Source organism: Hemitrygon akajei, chromosome 12, assembly GCF_048418815.1.
Source record: "Hemitrygon akajei chromosome 12, sHemAka1.3, whole genome shotgun sequence".
In the NCBI taxonomy this organism is placed as follows: Eukaryota; Metazoa; Chordata; class Chondrichthyes; order Myliobatiformes; family Dasyatidae; genus Hemitrygon; species Hemitrygon akajei.
This window is the reverse complement of record NC_133135.1, coordinates 59,593,421-59,619,704: the sequence shown is the minus strand read 5'-3', so window position 1 is coordinate 59,619,704 and position 26,284 is coordinate 59,593,421. Positions and strand designations below refer to the sequence as shown.

The 26,284-nt window shown below is 38.7% G+C and overlaps 1 protein-coding gene across 2 annotated transcripts in view; it reads left to right on the top strand.

Annotated features, from left to right (window-relative positions):
* pgm1 (phosphoglucomutase 1) overlaps positions 1-26,284 on the top strand; it is an 82,577-nt gene that overhangs the window by 6,378 nt on the left and 49,915 nt on the right. Inside the window, exon 1 of one of the 2 annotated variants that reach the window (XM_073063205.1) lies at positions 18,059-18,449. The exons of the other annotated variant lie outside the window; for it this stretch is intronic. Within the exon in view, the coding sequence (XP_072919306.1) occupies positions 18,192-18,449 (258 nt within the window). The 5' untranslated portion in view covers positions 18,059-18,191. Of the gene's footprint in view, positions 1-18,058; positions 18,450-26,284 lie in introns of those variants that run through there. 2 annotated transcript variants of the gene reach the window in all.

The following is a 26,284-nucleotide window of genomic DNA, read 5'->3' as shown; positions in this document are numbered from 1 at the left end:
TTAGTTTGGCCTCTACCCTTTGACCTGTTTGGCATGGGTGACCCTACCAAGAGCCAAAGCATAAAGCCCTGACTGCAGCCAAAATACTCTCCAGATCATTGAGGCATGCAAGCCACCAAACCATGACAAGGTTGTGGGCTTCCTGGAGGCACATATAAATTGCCTACATATTTATCTTTTTACCTCATATGCCTGGAGTGTACCAGGTCTGACTTGTTTGATCAATTATCTCCCTTTTTCCCATATGTGTGAATTTGTGAACATAGCAGGCAATCCATGGTATCAATTTTACTGAGGCAGCCTCACGTCCATCTGAGTGCTACCACAAGCTGTAATGTTGCCGACAACCCATCTTTTCCCATTTTCTTTTCTCATCCAATTCTGCCTCAGACTGGTACTTTTGCACACCCACTAACTGCACAAATTGCAATTTTCATTTTGAGACCTTGTGTCCTTTTGCAGTTAATTTGTGCAGTAGATGAAAGGAGTCATGCTCAAAGGTTTCTTGCTTGGGAAGGTCAACAGGAGATCATCCATGTACTGTAATTACAGTAGAGCTCCTGGTGAGGTTCTTTACCTTTTTCTGTTTCCACTTTACATGACAAAACACTGATTGCATCAAAATTATTTTCCAAGCAATCTCAAACTCTAAATCAATATGTCAAAGGTGTCGAGCAATATCTTTTATGTTTTGTCTGGAATATCTGGAATACAGATGCACAAATTTCCAGTTTACTTAACCTGAGTTTCTGGTCAGTGCAGAATCAGAGTTTCTCTAAAATCAGCTCCATGGAAACAAATAAATAAACATAAACCAAAAAAATCACAGACAAGACAAAACTAAAATCCATCCATAAGGTATTGATGGAGCAATACCGTATCTCCCGCCTAGGTAGCCTCCTTCCTGCCGGCATGAACATCCAACCCACTGACCTCCGTTGATACCCCTACCCCCCACCCTTACCCCCATCCCTATCTATTATTTTAGTCTGGTTCTCTTTCTCTGTCTTTTTCCCCCCTCACTATAATCTCTCCCCCCCGCCCTACCTTTCTTTCTCTTTTATTTCCCATAATTCTCCACCTTCCCCCAGCCCATTTCCCTCCAGCCTATCACTTCCCAGCTCTCTACTTTATCCCTCCCCCCACTTCTTATCCCCCCTCGACCATCCCATGTTACTTCACTCCTGATGAAGGGTTTCGGCCCGAAACTTCGTCACTACCTCCTCCCATAGATGCTGTCTGGCCTGCTGAGTTCTGCCAGCATTTTGTGATTTTTATTTATTTCCAGCATCTGCAGATTCACTCATGTATCCATACTTGTACTGTTCTTCCTTGCAAGTCACCTCAAAACTTAGAATAAACAGATAATTTTCATCGTGAAAACTTCCACACGTTTTACAAGGTACCAAGGGAAAAACTGCTACATGGGACCCTGACACATGAACCACGTGAACACATTTTAAAACACAAAATTAATCTTCTGTCTAAGGCAGAAGATTAATTTGATCTTTCCATTATTAATTGAGCAAACATAAATCATCGTCTCCATCTCCAAATCTGTCTTCATCCTCTCTCTCCCCCTGTACGATCAGACAAATTTGAGAAAATATGATTTTTTAAGCACATTTCTTACAGTCTTTTACATATTTTACTTCATATTAGATTACCATTGGGGTTGTTTACTCCATTTTGTCACATCAAATGGTTACAGAAAATACAAAGTTCACTGCATATTTTCACAATACCCTACCCGCTACTGAAACCAAGAAGTTTCCAGAAAAATAGACTGCAATCACTGGAAAACTCACTGAACAATTATGTGCATATACATGGTTTTATATATATATATATACACACACACACACACATATATGTTTCTTATACTCCAACAAAAGCAAACAGTGGAAATAAATGGATCATTCTCAATTCACAGGCTGGGACTGGTACTTGGACCCCATTTATTCATAGTCTGATATTTCCAGGTTTAGATTATCAGATTACATCTGATAGAATGGTGATAGGGAGAATGATGTAAGGAAGTTTCAAGGGGATATAGATCAGCTGAGTGGGCAAAAATATGCTTAATGCAAAAGACATACTTTGATAATAAATGTACTTTGAATCCTTTGGGGAAAAAGTTACGGATTTTGACCAACAGAATAGAGAAAACAAAATGATTATTACATGGTAGGTGATTGAATAACATTTATGCTCAAAATGAAAAAAAACTGTTCACTTACACAACTCAATGAAAGATAACTTCTGGTGAAGGAAGCAATTAAGAAGCTGAATGATATGTTGCCATTTGTTACAATAGGATTTGACCATAAGACTAAAGATATTTTAATAAAATTATAAGATCACACTTGTCCCTTTTGTGAACAGTTTGATTTTACTAAAGAAGGAATATAGTGTACCAGCCATAGAATCCAGCAAAGGCTGCTTCCCACAATGATGGATTTGACTTAGAAGGTTGAATAGGCCTGTATTCCCCAGAATTCAGAGAAATGAAATGAAATCCCTTTAAAACTAAAAATATTCTACAAAGTTTGTTTGGTTAAATGTAGAATGCATGAAAAGTCTAAAGTCATGGATCACAGACTGGAGTAAGGGATCAGCCATGTGCGAATGTGATAAGGATAAATATTTTTATGCAGTAGAATCTTTGAGATTCTCCACCATAGAAGGCTCTGGAGACTTGGTTATTCAGTTATTAAAAATAGAGATCCAAAAAATTCCCTGGAAGTTTTGGGAATTTAGGGAAATGGGGATATTGCAGGAAAATGGTATTAAGATAGAAGGTTGGCTATGATCAAGGGGAATGGAGCAGCAGGCTGAAAATGCTAAATAGAATACACCTGTTTCTGTATCTTAAGTTTTTCCTCCTTCTACACCATCCCTTGCTTACATGAATCTATTTATCGGTCTGTTTCCATCACTCTTTGAGGAAATGCTAAAAAAAAATTAGAACATTCTGAGAGGAAAATCTCACATTTTAAATCTCACCATACTTTTAAAAGGTACCCTTAGATGTAGATGCCTCTACAAGAAGAAGTATTCTTTGCATCCACCTTGCCAAGACCTCTCAGGAGCTAATACCTTTCAGTCAAATCTCCTGATATTCCTTAAAAATTCAGTGTATATAGACAGACATACTTCATTGATCCGGAGGGAAATTGGGTTTCGTTACAGTCGCGCCAACCAAGAATAGTGAAGAAATATAGCAATATAAAACTATAAATAATTAAATAATAATAAGTTAATCATGACAAGTGGAAATAAGTTCAGGACCAGCCTACTGGCTCAGGGTGTCTGACACTCCAAGGGAGGAGTTGTAAAGTTTGATGGCCACAGGTAGGAATGACTTCCTATGACGCTCAGTGTTACATCTCGGTGCAGTGAGTCTCTGGCTGAATGTACTCCTGTGCATAACCAGTACATTATGGAGTGGATGGGAGTCATTGTCCAAGTTGGCATGCAACTTGGACAGCATCCTCTTTTCAGACACCACCGTCAGAGAGTCCAGTTCCACCCCCACAACATCACTGGCCTTACAAATGAGTTTGTTGATTCTGTTGGTGTCTGCTACCCTCAGCCTGCTGCCCCAGCACACAACAGCAAACATGATAGCACTGGCCACCACAGACTCGTAGAACATCCTCAGCATCGTCCAGCAGATGTTAAAGGACCTCAGTTTCCTCAGGAAATAGAGATGGCTCTGACCCTTCTTGTAGACAGCCTCAGGTCTATCCTATTAAAATTTTGCCTCCTGCAGCAGCCCTTCCATTCTAGATATTAGTCTAGTACACTTTTAAATTACTTTCATCAACATCTTTCCAGAGACGTAGAAATAAATTCTTTGCAGTGTCATCCTGACAGACTTAGCAATGTCCATTTTTCACTGAAACATAAATTTCTTACTTTTGTATTTGATTCTTCCAGCAAAAAAACAAGTTACTTTCAACTTTCCACATTACTTGCAACCGCATGCAACCCTTTTGTGACTCATTCTAGGGAATCTAGATACCTCTGCATTTTGGAATTCTGCATTCTCTTATCGCTTAGTTAAAGTTATATGTTTTACAATTACCTCTTTATAACTTTGCCCACTTGCTTATTATCTTTTTGTAACTTTCTTGCCTGTGTCAAACAGCAATACTCTGTACAGTTAGAGATTGAGTCAGAATTTTATACACGTGCTTAATTTATCCTTCTCTTAATACACAGTATTCACACTAACAACACTTAAGACTACTAAAGCAAGTTGGTTAGGATAGCACCAAAACCGGATGACTGGCTTGATACATGATTTCAAGCTTCTCCACTTACAATCTCCTCATCCCAAACATAGGGGCTTCCTCTTGATTCTTAGCATTCATTTCTAGAGGTATAGAATATAAAAGCAGGGATGTGATGTTGAGGCTCTATATGGCACTCATGAGACCACACTTGGAGTATTGTGTGCAGTTTTGGGCTCCTTATTTTAGAAAGGATATACTGACATTGGAGGGGGTTCAGAAAAGATTCATGAGAATGATTCCAGGAATGAATGGTTACTGTATGAGGAACATCTGGCAGCTCTTGGGCTGTATTCTCTGCAGTTCAGGAGAATGAGGGAGAATCTCATAGAAACATTCTGAACGTTAAAAGGCCTAAACAGATTAGATATGGCAAAGTTATTTCCCATACTGGGGAGTCTAGGACAAGAGGGCAGGACTTCAGGATTGAAGAACGTCCATTTAGAACAGAGATGCGGAGAAATTACTTTAGTCAGAGGGTGATAAATCTGTGGAATTTTCAGGAATATACATGGAGCACTGCTACCAAAAGAATCAACATTGATCAAATATGCCCACCACCCACACCATGCTCTCTTGTCACTACTGCTGTCAGGCATGAGGTACAGAAGCTTTAGGTCCCACACCAGCAGGTTCAGGAACAGTTATTGCCCTACAACCATTAGGCTCCTGAACCTGCGTTGATAACTTCAATCACCATTACTCTGAACTGATTCTATGATCTACAGACTCAACTTCAAGCACTTTTAACAACTCATGTTCTCAGTATTTTTACTTTCAGTTTATCTTCTTTGACACATTGGTTGATTGTCATTCTTTGTTTCCGTTTATGTAACGTTTTCATAATTTTATTGTATTACTTCCCCCCATAAATGCCTGCAAGAAAATGAATCTCAAGGTAGTATATGGTAACATATGTGTATTTTGATAATTATTTTGAACTTTGATACAATAAAGACATAATAGCCAAAGGCTTTGGAAGATGGATTCACAAATCAGAGAGTAGTGCCCAGTTCTGGATTTGCAGGGGTTTGTGTTCATCTTCTCAAGCTATTTAATGCAATATGCTATATGACATTGGAGGGGGTTCAGAAAAGTTTTTACATACTTCTACTGAGATGCCTATGAAAGCTTAAGAAGTTCTGAAACTCTGTTTGCAACAAAGGTTCAGAACATGGAAGTTCAATTCTTGATATTCTTGATAGCACAGAAGTACTATCAGTCCAAAAAACTGAGTCATGAAGCTGTATGTGCAACTCCTTCCTCCACAATGTGTTCAAACACCTTGCCATTGTAATAGCAGTAAGCTCCATACGAGGGATGGAAACTGACTTCAGTGGAGCCACCCTAGATTTTCCTATTATAAAAGCACTGTGCACCTGAGAGCGTGAGTTATGCAACAATAGATAGGTCACTGCTTTGTAGCCATCTTCACTTGCATCTGTAAAGTGCTCTAACTGTGTAGCAGTAACTTCTCCAAAATCCAAGGGCTTTAAACTTCTAACAGCTTTGAAGTCTTCCAACTGGTAGAGTTCTTTCAGCCAGCTTGTCCACTCATAAGCAAGTGATTTTGATATAGTGTCATCCTAGCCTAGCCCTTTCTTGCGTAAATTTTGTAGAATCTTCTTAGTAGATAGCACCATTGGACACAAGATTTATAAAGATCATGGATGGAACCAACTGTGGAGGGGATCTGGTGAGTTGTCTAGCTTGGACCATGATCCTAAACCTGAAAGTATCAGACTCAGTGCACCATTGCACACCCAGTACTCTCTCCATAGAAGATATATCTTAATCCAAATCCTTCATGTCTTTCATCCTTTGCTCTTCTGGTATCACTATGTCTGTTGATTATCCACTTTGTGAATCAAAAGCCGCTTTTAGCACAAATGGATACAAGATCATGAGAGAGAGAGATACCTCATCTTTCTCAGAGGACACTGACACAAGGCAGTCATCAACATAGAAGCAATGTAAAACCTTATCCACCATCTCGCAGCTGAATGATTCTTTATTGTCCTCTGTGCATTTCCTAGGGGCGAAGGTGGCACAGCTCAGTGATGAAGTTGCTCCAAAGAAATGTACCACCAATTCTAAAATCCACCATATCTTGGCTAAGGTCAACATTAGACCAACAGAGAAACCTCAGCAGATCTGCGTCTTCTGCTGCTACTTTAACCTGATGAAACATTGATTTAATATCTGCCATTATCACCAGTGGTTCTTTTCTGAATCTGGTTAAGACTCCTATCAGTGAGCTGGTAAGAACTAGTCTGAACTGAGCATTAAGAAATATTCCCTGAAAAATCGCTCCACAATCAAATACAACACAAAGTTGCTCTTTTCCAGGGTGATAAACACCATGATGTGGAATATACCAGACTTTCCTATTACTATATTCCAGATCCTCTGCTGGCACTTTTTCAACATAACCATTGGAGATGATATTCTTGAAAGCTGTTTAATCAGTGTGAAATGACAAATCCTTCTTAGATCTCTTCCTTAGATATAGAGCATGCTGTTCTTCAATCTTCCTGATATTTGGCATGTTTACTTGCTTCTTTCTTAAAGTAAACTAATCTGGTAGTGACCATTAACCAATTTTGCAGAATTCGTAACCAACTTCAAGAACTTGAGATCTTCTCTTGACAAACCAGGTTGTTCATCTTGACTGAATTCAGCAAACTCTGTCTTGATTTGCCACTGCCAAAGTTCATGTAAGTTAACTGTCAGTTCAGGCTGTACACAGTCTCTCCTATCACCATTATTTCCTTTTAGTTGTCCGTTATTCTTATTGCATAAGCTCCATTATTAACGCTGTGAATCACTTGCAAAAGGAGCAATGCTTCAGACATACTCATCCCTATCAGCAACTCAATTTCTGACAAATGGACATGTTACCCTGGAGATCCCTCTTATCATGGAATGTTCCCTTTGTGGACAAGCATACTTTACTGTGTATAGATGTTAGATAATTCTCAATAGTTTTTACTATCTAAGTCAGCCACTTCCACTTAAATAATGTAGCTGTCATGACCTTCTCTTGACTCGTGGTGCATGAGAGAATGTGTGTCCTTTTTCCTGTGAGGTTGAGCTTGTTCCTAAGGCCCACTGTACAGAGCACTACTGTACTCCCTTGATTTAGGAAAGCATCTGTAACCAATTTCTTGTTGCCCTTCTTAGACTTCATTTGTACCAAATTATGGGAAGTTTACAATGATAATCGTAAGATCATTAGATACCAGGTTCTCGGTGTGATTCTTTCACAGCTTGTTTAGATTCTGCACCCTTTCATAAGAGAGAATATAAAGTTATGCTGGGATGCTTGCCACTGCATACCTTGCATGAAAGGCGTTTCCTGTAATCCCTGCTGATGTGTTCTGTATACACACAGATAAAACAGACACCATTTTCCTCTAGAAAGGCAATCTTCTCACTATGAGCCATTTTCTGCAGCTGAGGGAACGTGTGTCCACCCTCGCAGAAGAGACAAACACTTTGATGTCGAGACCATGTCCCTTCCATTAGTTCCTGCTTTATTTTTAGCTTTACTTCTCATAGCAGCCATGGTAGTGGCAAAGCTGCCTCCTTTAGCTTTAGAATGAAGTTGTGAGTTTTGTTCACATCTTTGCTTATTGTCAGTGATGTAGCATTCTGTATATTCCCAAACACCAGGTCTGTAGCAATCTTTATTTGCCTTTCAATAAAATCAACAATGTCAGTGAAAGTAGTCTTATGGAAATGCCTTTCTTACAGCTCACAGACCACAGTTCTCCATTCATCCCTAGGCATACAGGGCAATTTCTTTATGGCAGTTGGCATGTTCAGCTCACGTATGTGCTGCACTTCTTCCATGGCATTGCAATAGCCTCTCAGAAAGATATTGTAGTCTTGAAGAGCTTTTGTGTATTCAGATTTGTTAGGTACCCAAAAAAGAACCTTTTGGATGTAGATAGAGGCAGTTTTCTGTTCCTTACCAAAATGTTCCTGTAAAGCCAAAGTCTTTGCATATGCTTTCTTCGGGTCAACAGGCTGGCAACTTCTGACAAGTTCACTAGGGCGACCCCTAGTGTACTGTTCAAGGAAACAGTCAGTCACAGTGTACTGTTCAAGGAAACAGTAAGTCACTATAACTATCAGTCTTGCCTTCAACACTGTTTTCAAAAGCCTTTATGAATGCATGATATTGCAGTGATCACCATAGAAGATTTGTATCTCTCTTTCAGGCAAAGATGGAATGTATTGTTGTTGTGCCAATAAGATTGTAATTTCACTTTGCTTCCTCATAATATCAGTATACTATTTTAATCTGTATTGTCTGAAACAAGAGTGTTTCCATGCTGTAAGCCCTTCAAGCTGTGAGATATGATATGGGTTCAGAGTCCCTCATAAATGCAGGCTGAGTGTAAACACCCTGAACTATCTCACGAGTGTCTTGTTCATGCATCCCAAACACTTGAGGAACAAATAAATCAACACTGAGATTGGAGTGTTTATTGTTTTTCTCTCTGCCTTTCCAATATAGGAACTCGTACCATGGACAGCCCTGCTGGAGCACTTTTAGCACTTGTCATACTTGAAACACCCAGTATACAACTTTGGTCATCTATGCAACAATTTCTTCCTGCAACTTAGGCTGTTTCTTCCTTTTCCATACATGTTCCTCTTGCTTTCCAGTGCATGTTTGTCCTTCAGTAATCATTGACGTGAGATTATTGTAGCTAAATCAGCCTTTATTTTAATGTGTGCAGAGGATGTATTTGAGAAAGAAGATGTTCTTTCTGCAGCAGAACTTCAAGCACTGACATTTGACACATTGTCTTGTGGGACTACATTATCCTGTGGGTCCTCTGATATATGCGTAGTCAAAACATGCCTTGGAACTTACAAAACATCATATAATGGAAGGTGAGACATACACTCTCGTGTTGCAACAACATGACCTTCATTGTAATATGTTTGGGTCAACCATTGTTTCATATCTTCAGTGAATGCATAACTTAGGCTATCAATGTTTGTAAAACATCTATTTTGTTTTCTCTGTTCATCCTTGGGAAGTAATGAGATTCGTATGTGAAATTGCTTATCAGTAGCTTCATAGAGAAGAGTCAAGTCCTCAAGATAGGATGGCACTTTGTAAGACATTTTCCTTATTTTCCATAAGGTCCTTAATTGATGGTATTATACTTTTAGTTTTGTTAACATTTCTTTTATACTTGAAGACTTTCGATTCTACCCACTAAAGCTTTCAAAGTTAAATTTCTCTTTTGACCCCAAATTCAAGGTCGCTGATGTCAGTTCCATACTTCAATTCACTTGTGTTACTTTCTCCTTTTTGTGCCACTTACAATTACTTCCTTGTTTGCCTGCAGCAAGTTCGCATAATGCATTGGCGATATTCCATTCAGTAAACATAGGCAACAAACAAACTGTCCGTGCACCCACAGTGTTTAAACCAGACCAAGCAAACAGTGTTTAGTTCAAACATCAGCAAGAGGAAGAATATTTCTGCATTTCAGTAAAACAAGGCAATGGACCCTCAGGCAAACACCACACAATTGAGCAATGGTCCCCAATGGATGGGCAGCGCTGACCACTCAATTGTGTTCAAACCACAAACACACAGCATGAATCAACAAAAGGTCGTGGACATTCCTACCACAAACTGCTCTTTCAATTTCACCAACAGATCTGAGGTACTCCTTTGCTGTAAACTGGTGTTTGTTTGGTATAACTATATTTTTGTTGATGAAGTGTAGCGGTTCCTTGAAATTAAACCAAAACCACTGAGAGACTGAGTATGGGAGTTAACGCTGTATGATGCGCTTCCAAATAAATAAATTCCAATTCTAAAAAAAATGTTTGATCCTTTATTACGGAACGATCTTATAGTAATTTTAAAAAAAGTAACAAAACTAAATTAGCGATATACTAAAATTAACAGAATAAGCGTTCCAGTTAGTGTAACTAAGCAAAGATCATAAAATAGCATAATTAGGGGCAACAAAAAAATCATTCCCCAACTCACTGCCCTCAACTAGACTAACCAAGACAAAGCGTGAATATATAATTATACTTATTTGCTTCTACTACACCCAACCCACATGACAAATTACCCATAATAATATGTGCAACACAAATTACAATACAGACAGAAAATAGATACATGCACACTTCCTACACACCTTTGCTATCTTCATCCAAGTCATCTATATAACAAATGTAGAAAAGCCAGCACAGCAGCATTTGCTTTAGCAGAGCACTCATTACATGTTGCCAACCCACGAAAGATCCGTTCATGCCACCTTTCCTTTTACTGTTCTACAAATCTTATATGCATGCCAATGTGTTAGATGTACATAATGAGCTTATATTTTCCATAATAACTGTAATGCAACACCTTATCATAGGCCTTTTGGAAATCTGAGTGTAGTACATGCATTGTTTTTTTTTATCCACAGCACATATTATTTACTTCTCCACAAAACTCTAATAAATTTATCAAACAAAATATTTTTATGAAAAGTAAATCTTGTTTTAGCTGATTATTTCACATTTTAAGTGTCCTTACGAACTTGAAGGGAGAATATCTAATTCTTCTAAACTTGAGCACAGACCTAGGTAAGGTATCCTTTCCCCATGAAGAGAAGAGAATGTAGGATCTGTAAAACAGAGAGTAGGAAAACATGACCTGCAGATCAGCCTGGCATGTTTTCTACTTCCAAGGGGTATATTAATAAATTGTTTTATTGTCACATGTACTGAGATGCAGTGGAAAAACTACAGAGACAAACACAGTGAAGAAGTATAATGGAGATAGCTGTGAGAGTTGATATGTTTATGAAACATATTGGTAGACAGTTTTTTCCCAGAGGTGGAGTCAGAGAGATTGAAACAGGGTAAAGGGGTGTCAAAAATGGATGTAGTGAATTTTGAGGCAGGGTGAAAGCTGGAGGCAGTTGATGAAATTGACGAGCTCAGCATGGGTGCAAGAAGCAGCACCATTGTGGTTGTTTATGTAGCACAGAAAGGGCTGGAGTGTTAACAGTGAAGCTTGGAACATGGACTGAACGTGGACTCTGGAATTTTGTATGTGTTACCCTAGATTTCCAGCATCTAAAGAATATCTTGTTTATGATTACCTGTCTGATCCTTGCTTTCTAACCCCAAAGTAAGGTTCTTTCTTTCACTTGACAAGATGTTTCACTTCTCTTGTCAGCCATGGTTCATCCACCCTACTATCTTTTCCCTGCCTCAGTTGTACGAACCTATCCAGAACCCTGTGCAAGTGTTCCTTAAAGCTCTCCATTTCTGTTGTGCAGTTTCCTGAGTACATCCATTCCCAATTTATGCTCCATTATTTATGCCTAATAGTATAATAATTCTCCCCTCCCCAATTAAATACTTTCTCATACTGCCTGCTTCTAACCTTCTCCAATGCTATAGTAAAGGTCAGGAAGTTGTAACACACACAAAATGCTGGAGGAACTCATTAAGATCGGGCAACATCTTTAGACAGTCTTGAAGAAGAAGGGCCTCGGCCCAAAATGTTGATGGTATATTCCTCTACATGTGTGTACTGTATATTTCCAGCATTTGCAGAATCGCTTGAGTTTATGACCAGTTCTGGTATTGAGAAAGTATGGAAACAGAAAAAATATTAACATTCCAGATCAAGGGAACTTAAGAATTAGGAAAGGGAGAAAAGAAACAAAGTTCTAGAGAGAATGGGAGAAGAGATGGATAAGTTAGTGATAAAGGGCAGTTGATTAGAAGAATGCTAGCAAAAGAGGACATATCAAAATATATGTTTTCATTGAAGTTGAAAAATAACTTCTTCATTTACCAATAAGTGGGCTTGTTATGGAAATAACTTTAGAAATCGACTTAAGTTTCTTAACATAAATGAAAGCAAGACAGAAATCAAGGTAATGTTTTATGATAATTAAGAAGTCTTAACAGCTCCTGTTTTTTCTAGTCCTCTTGTATCAGATTTAAAGCTCACTACATCAATAATTTTAAATTAAATTTTGAGGCAATAAAGTCAGAGTCATTGTCTTCTACAAATTTCATTGGCTACTTGAACTCAGTTATTTTACTGAAGAATAGAGTCCTATTCAACTATAAATAATTGCTTAGCTGGATGAAAGCAATTAGAAGTGTCAACAACAGTAAGGTAACCTTGCTCCTTCTGATGTTCCACAAACAAGAGCAAATCTGCAGATGCTGGAAATCAGAGTAATACACACAAAATGCTGGAGGAACTCAGCAGGCCAGGCAGCATCTGCGGAAAAGAATAAACAGTTGACCGAGACCCTTCATCAGTATTACTTCTTCTGATGTTCCTTGTCATTAGAAGCACCGTCTTAGGCCTGATATACATTTTTGGTTTATATTATTGGATATATATATTTTGGCTGGAATTCTCAAAACCATAAAATAACTTTGAACAGTGAATTTGTATTTTTCCATCTGGAGAAAAATCTGAATTATAGATGGAACAGATTTAGCAACTAAATTCAATATTTAATGTAATTATTCTGAAAGGCTAATTAAAAAGGTGTTCAAATTGAACACACACTTCTATGTAGGTGAAACTGATCAAAAATTACTAGTTTAACATAATTGTTCCATCTTTTTACCCCTTTAAAGTTGGGAAGGACCCATGCATGCCATTTAAAGATCATGATACTTCTTAAGGGGCATTAGAATTCTGATATTTCATAGTCAATTACCTGCATGGAATTAGGCCAATCAGTTTTTTTATTGTTTGCCATCAAGAGTAATTTATCACCCTGATGGAAATGGGTTCCAAATGTAAGAGTTATGGATGATGGATAACTATGTGTGAGTTATTAAGGAAACAAATGTCTTTTCTATCACAAAGCACACCTGCATATGAGACTGTGACCTCCTGTCAGATGTTCACCTAAATAAGAAAAAAGTAGAAACAACCCCTCCTTTTTCTTCAGATCAACAATATGCAGAAACTGTTCAAAATATGCTCATTTAGAATTTGATAGCAAGTTTCACTTTTTTTAAAAAAAAACAACATCCATGAATTTCTATTTTTCATGGATTGAACATTGTCTATGTGGTATATAGAAAATTTCTGGAAATTAAAAAAAGTCCTGAGAGGGTCTGTAGGAATATTAAGAAGGAAAAGGTGGTTAGGGAGAGATTCAAGTACTCTTAGAGATAATCAGAGCCACCTTTGTCCTGAGTCTCAGGAGATAGGTGGGATTTTTAACAAATATTTCTCCTTTATGTTTACAAATGAGAAATTCATGGTTGTGCAGGCAAACAAGTGGGAATGTTTCCGAGGACATTCATATTACCAGGGAGGATGTATTTGAAGCCCTAGAGTGCATTAAGGTGAATAAATCCCCAGCTCCTGATTGAGTGCATCCTCAAACTTTGTGGGAGGCTAGAGAAGAAATAACAGATACCCTTGACATACCCTTCATCATTATCCAGCAATGAAGTTCCCAAAGTCTGGAAGGTGGCTAATGTTATTCTGTTGTTAGAGAAACAAGAACAAGCCAGAGAACTACAAGCTGGTCAGCCTGACATAATTGGTGGGAAAGTTAGTGTAGGAAATTCTGAAGGACTGGATCTACCTGCATTGGATATATGGGTCTGATTAGAAGGAGTCAGTATTGTTTTGGGCATAGAAAGTTGTGTTTGATGAATCCTTTGAGTTTGTGATGAGGATGAGGTAAAGTTTTTGGCTATTTGGACTTTAACAAGGCCTTCAAGGTCCCACGTGGCAGGCTTTTCTGGAAGGTTAGGTGCCGTGGAATCCATGGAAAGCCAGTTAGATGGATTCAAGATTGGTTTAGTGGTAGAAAGCAGAGGATGATGTCGTAAGTTATTTCTGGAGATGAAAGCCGATGTCTAGTGAGGTACCACAGCAGTCGGTGTTGGGACGCTTATTATTCATTATTCATACGTGATTTGGACATGAATTCAGAAGGCTTGATCCAAAATCACAGTAAATTTATTATCAAAGTATATGTATGTTACCATGGGCTACCTTGAGATTAATTTTCTTACAAACTTTTACAGAGAAATGAAGAAATACAATATAATTTTTGAAAAATTATACATAAAGGCTGACAAACAATGTGCAAAAGAAGATAAATTGTATAAATACAAAAATAAATAATACTGAGGACATGTGTTATAGAGTCTGTAGTTGTGAAATCAGTTCAGAGTTGTGAGTGAGGTTATCCATTTTGATTCAGGAGCCTGATGGTTGTAGTATAATAACTGCTTCTGAACCTGGCAGTGTGGACCTAAGGCTTTTGTACCTTCTGCCTGATGATAGTAGTGAGAAGAGCATCTGCTTGTGTGGTGGGGGTCTTTGATAAATTTGTTTTCTTGTGGCAGTGTCTGATATTGGTCAGGGCTTTTCCTGTGATGGACTGGGCTGTATCCACCACTTTCTGTAGACCTTTTCATTCCTAGGCATTGACATTTCCATACCATAGAAGTTTGTTAAAGTTTTAGGTTACATGCCAAATCTACACAGACGCCTGGAAAAATTAGAGGTGCTATTGTGCCTTCTGTGTGATTGCACTTATGTTCTGGTCCCAGGACAGATCCTCTGATTATGATAAAGCCAAGGAATTTAACATTATTGACCCTCTCCACCTCTGATTCTCTAGTTGAATCAGTAAGTTTGCTGATCAGCAAGTTTGTGGATGACATGAAACTAGGAGGTGTTGTTAAGAGGGTGTCATAGATTACAGGGAGATTTTGATCAGTTGGGGAAGTGGGCCAAGGAGTGGCAAATGGATTTCAATACAGATAATTAATTTGAAGCATTTTAGAAAGGCAAACCAACAGGACTTGTATCATGAATAGAAGGCACTAGAGAATTTAATAGAACAGAGGGATTTGTATAATGCATAGCTTGTTGGAAGTAGTGTCACAGGTCAGCAAGTTGATGAAATAGACACTTAACATGTTGACTTTCAGTCAGAGCATTGAGGATAGGGGTTGGGACATTATGTTGCAGTTGTAAAAATCATTGGTGAGGCTATGCTTGGGAGTACTGTGTACAGTTCTGATGACTCTGTTATAGGAAAGATGTAATTAAGTTGGAAAGAGTTGCAGAAAATACTTATGAGGTTATTGCCAAGACTTACATGGCCTGAATTATAGAAGAGATTGACCAAAGAAGCTAGGTTCTTTATTTCTTGGAGCATAGGAGAATAACCGGTGATGTTAGAATTATGAGGACATAAAGTGGATGGTAACTTGTTTTTTCTTTGGCAGAGGGGAGCCTAAAACCAGGGTGCATTGATTGCTATAGGGTGAGAGGGGAAAGATTTTAAAGGAAAAAGGTGGTGAGAATATGGACTGAGCTGACAGAGGAAGTAGTTGATGCAAGTAAAATAGTACCATTTAAGAAGCACTTGGATAATTATATGGAGGGGCAGGGGTAGGCAGAATATGGGCCAAACGTGGGAAATTGGGACCGGGTGATTGGACATTGTGATCGGCATGGACTGGTTGGACCAAAGGGCCTGTATCCGTGCTTTATTGCTCTATGACTTTGACCTAATTAAGACTTCCTTCATGGGATATTAACAATATTTTTAGCATAAGGGTGGTGTAAATTTGGACTGTGCTATCCATATTTTTAAAGTAACTTGTAAAGACCATAAACTAGCTAATAGATCTAAATGATGGTTCTATTAACCTCATTGCTCTGGTATGATGATAGTTACTCATCCCAAATCATTCTTTGCTCTCTACTTTTCAAGTCTGCATGAATCAATCTCAGTATTTTGTCACCTGCCTCCTGAAATTGTCATTGTAATATGGTTTACTTTTATCCATCAACTTTAACTTCCTCAAATGAATCTGCTAAATTAATCAAACTTGGCCCTTCTTTCTAAAATCATACTGACATTTTATAATCAAACAAAGGCAAATTAGATGATTTTTATGTGATTTCTTAATTTTAAACACATAAATGAAAAGATTTGTGAGAAATAAGTGTCTTGTGCACGAAGTTCCTGAAGAATGAAATTTGTTGGTTATTGTCTTAATTAGAAATTATTTATTTAAATGTAAGTAATTTCTATTAGGCACAATGCCATAACTGTTAAACAGAAATGTGTGGCATGCAGGAACTGTGTAACACAATGGACTCCTGGTAAGAATGCCTACTGCTGTTTATGCCAGCAATCAGTTCTAGTCCATTGTAATAATATTTTCGTTTTTAATGTTTGGTAATTTGAGCATGCTTTGGTATTATCTTTTAGAGCTCTCATGTGTTCAGCCTCATTTGAGACCTCTTGAGAAAATTACTAATTGATACATTTACTAGTTGCTCTTACATTAAAATAATGTAAAATCACCAAATTTTAAAATGCAAAATGTGAATCTTAGAATCCAGTTACATCAAAATATTCTTTAAGTAGACATTTGTATATTCGTGATAAATGAGGGAAATGCTTATTCCTGGCAGTACGTTTGTTTACAACAGAAAACCTTCATAGCAGTTTCATAATTGCTGAGTTGGGATGTGAATGTGAAATGAAGCACTGGAGAAGTTAGAACAGCATGTTAAACCTACAATGTGGCAACTTAAAATGCATGAAGTCACAGGGCCATAAAAAGGATTGACTGCTAAGCTCGACACCCCCTAACTTTTCGTGGCTGTGAATGAATTATTCTGCACTTCTGTGGGTGTTTAAGGTTGCTGATGGTTAGTGCGGGATCTGTCTACTCATCCGCAGCTGGTCATTGATTATTCGTCCTTTGTGTGTCTGTGTGGGCGGGGGAGGAGTTCCCTTGACGTCTAAACAAAACTACGGGCATTTCCCGTCTGCAAATTACATAGATTTGATGGGATATTTTTCAGCATCTGACGTGGAAAATGTGATTTAATTAGAACTACTCCAAGTATGTAACTGCCCTTCTATGCGGTAAACACCCTGTGCTAATCCAATTTGTACCAAACCGCCGTAGAAGTTCAATATGTACCATAGAAATCAGATTTTCTACCATTTCTTGTGTAGCTGGCCATTTTTAAAAAATTATAAACTTGAACCCTGGCTGGAGATGTGGTTTTAGAAATAAAGCATCGGAACTTAACCGATTCGGAATTATTCCAATAGAATAATTAATACATTAGTATTTTGAGTCGCAGTACATTAAATACAATGGAAGATGTTTGAGATGTGAAGTTAACCCACCATTAATTGTTGATCTGCTAAATAGACGTTGCATTCTTTGTTTTTTTTCGACGTATAGTGAAATTTTCGAACCGGAGTAGGAGTTTTCGGAAGTTCCTCAGACTATGGAATGGTCTAACCTTTCCGTTCAGATTTCGACATCTCCGTATATCACTGTGCATTCCACACCGTGTTATCCCATGAGTAGACCAAACTTTTCTTGGTACTCTTTCTCGGGATGGCTCCGAGTTCATTCCGTGTTTTCATTTCTTTGTCCGTCACGTTTATCTGACAACAGCAAGCCTGAGAGATTCATTCTGTGCGGAGAGCCCATCTATCAAAAGCAGACACCCGAAGAAAGTTTGCTGCCAAATGATAAGTGGAACAATTCCATTTTCCTATCATTGATTTGCAACGGGCCATTTCTTTTTTTTCATGCTGACTTTTTGACAGTGATCTTTTGGAACAAGTGTGGCAACGCTTCTTCAATTACAGAAAGTGCTGTATCTGTTCGAGGGAGCGAGCTATTTCTAGGCGCTGTTTTGCTGTTTCTGAGCATCTAAATTTCTCGGCAGCGGAACCCGGCCCCTCACTGGCTGATTTCGCCGTGTAAATTTCGGAAGAAATCCTGCTCTTTCCCACTTTTCATCCATTCTTATATCCTGATAGTGTTTTATGATTCATCGACGTGAACCTTGTTATGGATGGGAGTCCACTGCCTATAGTGACCGTGCTTACAGCTCCTTATGATGCTCAGAAACCGGGAACTAGCGGGCTTCGGAAGAAAACTAGAGTTTTTCAGTTCAAGCCGCGATACCTTGAGAACTTCATTCAGAGCATCTATGCTTCCATTGATTTGAGGGATCGCCAGGGATCTACTATGGTGGTCGGAGGCGATGGTCGGTACTACAATAAAGCTGCCATAGAGATCATAGTTCAAATGGCTGCTGCCAATGGGGTATGTTGCTACCCGAGCCAGTATTGCGAGTGAATTGCGCTGACTTTAGTGGGTATTTTCACGGGGGTATAACATTAGTGTGTATGCTATGCGTCGTAAGTACTTCTGCTGAGGAATGGGCCTAAACAGAACAGGTACGACTGAAACAAAGCTGACTAGTAGCACGCTTGGTAATTGGAGGACGTAGGTGAATTGAAGCGCAAATAACATTTCTCTAAACCCCGAAGCACGTGGTTTGGTTTCTGCGTCGAGTCGGTAAGTTCCTTAAGTTATATTTGGTACAGATCAAAAGGACACACACGTATGCGAGAAACATTTAGACGGGCAATATCTGAATACACGTTTGTATGCCTTACGATTGGTTGATGTTTATCTATGCTCGGAGACAACACCCACTGACGGTTGGGGGTTCAAGTCCAACTGCCAAGACTTCGGACCCACATCTTAACTGACTTCGCTGCAGTGCTAAAGAATCCGAGAAACAGCAACAATTGGTGGTGAAGGTTTCATGTGCTTATTCAATTAGAGATAGGAAGTTCTATTGCTTTATGCGAAGAGCAGCAGAAATTCAATATCAATAGATTTTGCGGTACTTAGCTTTATTTTTGTTGTTGTCTGGAATAATTCAATTGGCTGCAGCAATTCCCACGCCACATCACCTCAAAAATGGAGTAAATTGCCTGTAATGTGCACTGGTGTCTTTTGGTCGTAAAGGTTAAGTCATGTTGGAAATGGGTAGATGGTAACATTACTGCCCATGCTTAAGAGAGGTCTGTCTGGTTTTGGAGTTGAATGTAACAGTGTATTTAATCAATTCACTTTTTGCTCAATTCTCCTTTGCGTTTGGGAGTATGAACAGATTATATTGGTTTAGTTGGATTACTTTTGCAGGGGTTCCCAACCTGGAGTCCGCGGACTCGATGCTTAATGGTAGGGGTCAGTGGCATAAAAGGTTGGGAACCCCTGAAAGGTGTCATTTACTTTTCTAAGGGAACTGTCTTTAAGTATGTTTGTTTTGTTTTTGATGAAATGGTACTGAGCCATTAGACTCAAAATGTGAAATCGTTCCACATTGTTTCTTTGCTTTTCCATTGACTTAACACTAAACAAAAATAATTGACCATTCCAAGGACAAGTATTCTTTTTAATAATGTTTTGTTATTTCTGAAGTTGGTTATCCTCTTTAGAAGAAAGACACTCGCTGTGGTATGGTAGATTTTCCTGTTTTAGGAGCTGTCTATTTTTATGCTACAATGTGGCTCACTGGTGCAAAGACAAAATGCCTCTATTTTACCTGATGCTTTTTTCCCCACTTAAGTGCACAAAGAAATGTTACTTAGTGTTTCACATATTTATCCTTGTCTGTCTAACATTGCAGATTATTTCCAATCCTTTGTTTCAAGTGAAGAACTGACTTAAGACTTAATCAACCATGTGTACTGTTGCAGAGAAAATAAGAGGACACCATCTGTTAGGGCTAGATCCAAAATCACCAGTGAATAAATGTTCCTTAATTTTCTGCATTTCTTCAGATATTTGAAGAAGTTCATTAACCTTCCCAAAGAACTATGAAGGGTATATTTTCTCCATAATTTGGTGTCCTCCCTACAACTGATATTCTAGTAAAATATGCAATTTAAGGACGATAGTGGAATATATTTCACCCGAATAAACTGGACAGGAGATCCCAGGAGGTCTACATCAAAGACATAATCTTAAACATTTTTCTATGGTGATCATGGTATGTAACAGATATATTAAATATAAGATCTTTTTCTTCAAACCTGTGAATACTTCCAGAGCCATGAGGTAATACTGCAGCTGTATAAAACTCTGTTAGGCCACACCTGGAATATTGTATATTCAGTCGCCTCATAGGAAGGATGTGGAAGCTTTAGAGATGGTGCAGAGGAAATTTTTCAGGATTTTGCCTGGCTTAAAGAACATATGTTATGAGGAAAGGTTAGTGAGCTAGGGAGGAGTAAGGAGAAGAAACTTTGGAGTGAAGCAGTATGAGAGGTGACTTGATAGAAATATATAAGATTATGAGAGGTATAGTTAGTGTTCTGACTGCTTAGATTCTATTTAATGCCAGGCACTTTTCCTTTAAATAGTTTAATTGCTGAAAATGTTCAAGTAAATTCAGGAGTTAAATGCTGCTTGCAGTGTGAAACTGTCTACCAATTTTTTCTTGGACAGAATCAAAGAAAAGTGTTTGATGAGCACTAATTCTTTTCACGATATTATTTTACAGCATTTCTAATTTTACTTTTTTCAGATATTTCTAGGATCAAGTTTGCTCTAAGCTGTTCTCCTTAGTTATTCTTAAGTTGCACATACTCAAACCAGTGTGCTTTTCCTTCTTCCTTGTTTCTTGTAATATTTGGAAATAAGATATGCCATTTTAACTTCACCCTTTTCCAGAATCTTAAATTTGAGAAACTCCAGTCTTCCTGGAATCATAATTTTAAAAGTCAAGCTTGCTACTTGCCATTCCTTAGTTTTTATACTGTGCCTTTTTTTTTAAAACTGTGATATTAGAATATAGCAAATAAGAACAGGAACTGATTACAGTACACCCTGAGCTTGCTCCAGTGCTCATTTGCATTATGGCTGAATTTCTTCATCTCTATTCATCATTTCTAATCACCTTGATTTTTTTTCAGGGTATCATTCTCACTTAGTCTTGAATGCATAGTTATTCTTTGATTTACAAAGGGGCTTTGTTTCTGGGAAAAGTTTCATGAAACAACTTTTAAAATTGAAGAATGGCATGCTATTGTTTTTAACAAAATTTAGGTCTATAAATCAAAGGGCATATCTCAAAGTTAAAGCTATTGTGAAGAATATCTACAACTAGAACAACTGAACATACCAGCTCCATGAGAGAGAATTTAAATGAACAAGCAGAAAAAATTAACAAGTTCAGGTTTAATAGTCTTTAATTCATTATACTGCAGTATTTGATATACGTTTTGAATGTATGTTGGCTATTATTGCAAAGACTGTGAACTTATGTAATTCTCAATGTTTTCGGGCTGTTGCTCAATTAATGCATATAGGTACTGCACAATTCTACAATGTTCCATTTACTGTCTTTGACTAGTGCCATTAACAGTTTGGAATACCTACCCTCGTATTTAAGGAAGGCAGTGCTTACATTAGAAGTAGTGCAGTGAAGGTTATCTTGGTTGATTTTTTCAGTTGATTAAGCTTCCAGACATTGGAATTTAGAAGAATGAAAGTTGATTTCATATTCATATTTTCAAAATTTGTAGGAGGCTTTTTGCCCCATTGAGTCTGTGCCAACTCTCAGCATTCCCATCGGTCCCATTTTCCATTTGTTTCCCTGTAATCAATTCTAGTGAGGTAAATTACTTCTGTGCAGCTAAATGATTTGCCAGACTACTTAAATCATTACGTAGAACATAGAATGTTACAGCATGGGAACAGGCGCTTTGATCCACACTGTCTATGACAGGTTTGATGCAACTTAAACTAATCACTTCTGCCTGCACATGATGTATCTCTTGATTAACAAGTGGCTATCTAAAAGCCTCTGGAATGCCACTATCGTATCAGTTTTCCCTGGCAGCATGCTCCAGGCACCTATCACTCGGGGGAGGGGTGGAAAATACTTGCCACTCAAGTCTTTGCTTACAGGCCCTTTGGCCCATCTAGTCCATGCCAAACATTTAAATTTCCTACTCTCATTGACCTCATTAGCCCTTCATACACTTACCATTCATGTCCTTAGCTAAACTTCTCAGAAACATTAGAATCAAACTTGCACTACTTGTGCTGGCAGCTTATTCCACACTCTCACGACTCTCAAAGTGAAGAATTTTCCCCTCCGGTTCCCCTTAAACTTTTCACCTTTCACCCTTAACCCACGATCTCTCATTGTAGTCCCACCCAACTTCCAGTGGAAAAAAAACTTGCTTGCATTTACCTTATCTATACCCCTCATAATTTTGTATCCCTCTATCAAATCTCCTCTCAATCTTCTATGTTCCAAGGAATAAAGTTCTAATCTATTCAATCTTTCCTTATAACTTTGGTTGTCCAGACCTGGCAAAGTCTTTGTAACTTTTCTCTGTACTCTTTAAATGTTCTTTACATCTCTCCTGTAGGAAGGTGACCAAAACTGCACACAATACTACAAATCAGAACTCACCAATGTCTTATACAGCTTCAACATAACATCCCATCTCCTGTAGTTAATACATTGATTTATGAAGGCCAATGTGCCAAAAGATTTCTTTACAACCCTATCTACCTGTGACACCACTTTCAATGAATTATGGACCTGTATTCCCAGATCTTTATGTTCTACCAGATTCCTCAGCGCCTTATCATTCACTATTTAAAACCTACCCTAGTTGGTTCTACCGAAGTGCAACACATCGCATTTGTCTGCATTGAACTCCATCTGCCATTTCTCAGCCCATTTTTCCAGCTAGTCCAGATCCCTCTGTAAGCCATGATAGCCTTCCTTGCTGTCTCGTATACTTCTAATGTTGGTGTTATTTGCAAATTTACTGATTCAGTTAACCACGTTATCATCCAGATCGATGATATAGATGACAAAAAACAACAGACCCAGCAGTGATCCCTGTGGGACTCCACTAGTCACAGGCTTCCAGTCAGAGAGGCAGCTATCTACTACCATTCTCTGGCTTCTCCCAAAAAGCCAACGTCTAATCCAATTCACTACTTCATCTTGAATGTCGATTGACTGAACCTTCTTGTCCAGCCTCTCATGTGGGACCTTGTCAAGTGCCTTACTAAAGTCCATACAGCCACCATCCACTCCCTTGCTTTCATCAACTTTCCTGGAAACTTCCTTGAAAAGCTCTATAAGATTAGTTAGACATGACCTACCGCACACTAAGCCATGCTGACTGTCCTTAATCAGTCCATGTCTATCCAAGCACTCATCTATCCTGTCCTTTAGAATACCTTCCAATAACTTCCTCACTACTGATATTAGGCTCACCAGCCTATAATTTCTTGGTTTATTTTTAGAGCCTTTCTTGAACAGCCAAACAATGCCGGCTATCCTCCAATCCTCTGATACCTCACCTTTGGCTAATGGTGACTTAAATATCTTTGCTAAGGGCCTGCAATTTCTGCACTTGCCTCCTGCAGAGTCATTTGTCATATATACTTTGAAACAAGCAGTGAAATGCATAGTTTGTGCCAAATTAAATCAAATGAGATTGTGTTGGGCAGCCTGCAAATCTTGCCACGCTTCTGACGCCAACATGTTAAGAACCCTACTTTGGTGTGGGACGAAGCCACAGTACCTAGTCATGGGAGAACTTGAACGTGTGAAACTTGTATAAGCTATGACAGGAATTGAACCATGATGTTACAGCTGCCCAAAGTAGCAGGTGTGACCTTCCCCAACTTTCTCATTATAGCTGAGGGACATCACCAGCTTGTATGGAGGGACCACCGCATAGGATCAGGAAAAAGCTACAGAGGGTTGTACTCTCAGCCAGCTATATCATGGCAATCATGGCACTAGCCTCCCTAGCATACAGGAAATCTTCAAAAGGTGATGCCTCAAAAAGGGTATCCATCATTAAAGATCCCCATCACTTAGAACATCCCCTCTTCTCATTGTTACCATCAAGGAGAAGATACAGATGCCTGAAGATGCACGTTCACCATTTCAAAATAGCTTATTCTCCATGAAATTTCTGAATGTACAATGAACCCATGAACACTTACTCCATATTTTTCCTCTCTTTTTGCTCTACAGTCGGCTGTTCTTATCCGCAAATTCCGCATGCAAGAATGCAACCAACCGCAAATCGCGAAAACCTGGAAGTGCTCTTCCAGCACTTGTTGTTTGAGCATGTGCAGACTTCTTTTCTTGTCATTATTCCATAAACAATGCAGTATAAGAGGAATAGACAGAGTGGACAGCCAGTGCCTCTTCCCCAGGGCACCACTGCTCAGTACAAGAGGACATGGTAAGGGGAGGGAAGTTCAAGGGGGATATTAGAGGAAGGCTTTTCACTCAGAGAGTGGTTGGTGTGTGGAATGCACTGCCTGAGTCAGTGGTGGAGGCAGATACACTAGTGAAGTTTAAGAGACTACTAGACAGGTATATGGAGGAATTTAAGGTGGTGGGTTATATGGGAGGCAGGGTTTGAAGGTCGGCACAACATTGTGAGCCGAAGGGCCTGTAATGTGCTGTACTATTCTATGTTCTATAACAACCATTTTACATAGCATTTCCATTGTATTAGGTATTATAAGTAATCTAGAGATGATTTAAAGTATACGGGAGGATGTGCGTGAGTTATCGTGGATTGGGATAGAAAAAAATTGGAAGTGCTCTTACTAAGTAAGTCGGAACATGTACATCTGGTATTATTTAGCGTCAGTCAAATGTTTGTTTGTGCATAGTATATATTTTATCTTTCTATGCATATAAAACACTTAAGAACGTATGTTTCAGCACTGGGCTCAGGAACGGAAATTCTCAGGACTTGGGACATACCACTCCTGAGTGCGCTTTCCACTGTGCCTGGTTGATGTGGAGGATCAAAAACCCAAAACCCAATAATTAAACCGCTGTGTTGCTTAGTAATAATTGTAGCTTTCATCGGGGCAGAGCCTTTCTCACTTTATCCTTTAAAATTGTTCCAAATGTTGACCGACGTAGCCTAACGCTTTTCCAATGACCGATGGCGTTTCACCTCTTTCCGATCACTTTATTATTTCCACTTTATTTTCAATCGTGATCGTGATTATTTTCGCGAACAGAAACACAGCAGATTCAGATCTCTGCCACCGGGTCCTAATGTCCACTGCACTGAAACAGGCTAAATAAGGTGTGGGGTTCCGCTAGGTCCCGAGGTCCAGTGCATTGAGACAGGTTGAATAAGGGACTTGAGCATCTGTGAATTTTGGTATCTGCGGGGGTTCCCGGAACCAATCCCTCGTGGATAAGGAGGGCTGACTGTACTTAATTTATTTTTTTAATATGTACTTGTTGTAATTTACAGTTTTTATTACTGTGTGTTGTGTGCTGCTGCTGTGGAACAGCAAGTTTAATGATGTATGCTGGTAGTACTAAATCTGATTCTGATACACTTGGTGGCCATTTCATTAGGTACAAGAGAAGAACTTAGTGTGGCCTTCCATTGCTGTAGCCTATCCACTTCAAGGTTCATTGTGTCATGAGTTCATATATGCACTTCTGCACACCCTGTTGCATCGCGTGGTTATTTCAGTTAGTGCTGCCTTCCTGTCAGCTTGAACCAGTCTGGCCATTCTCCTCAGACCTCTCTCAGGAACAAGGTGTTTTCACCCACAGAACTGCTGCTCACTGGATTTTCTTTTTGTTTTTCGCACCATTCTCTTTAAGCTCTAGAGACTGGTGTAAGTGAAGATCCTAGGAGATCAGTAGTTTCTGAAATACTCAAACCAGCCTGTCTGGCACCAACAATTTATTCTACAGTCAAAGTCACTTAGATCACATCTCTTCCCCATTCTGATATTTGGTCTGAACAACTGAATCTCTTGACCATGTCTGCATACTTTTAATGCATTGAGTTACCGCCACATGGTTAGCTGATTAGGATTTTGTCATTAATGAGCAGGTGTACAGGGTACCTAATAAAGTGGCTATTGAGTGTATATTTTCTTCATTTTGTCCCTATACCAGAGGATAAGTGGAAAATATTGCTGTACTAAACTGGCTAAGTTATTGACAATTTTGTTGCTAATGACAACAGTTGGAAATTTAAAAAATCCCATAATGTGATTATTTCTCAATTTGCTATTCTGCTGTGCCAGGTATAGAGGCAGAAATG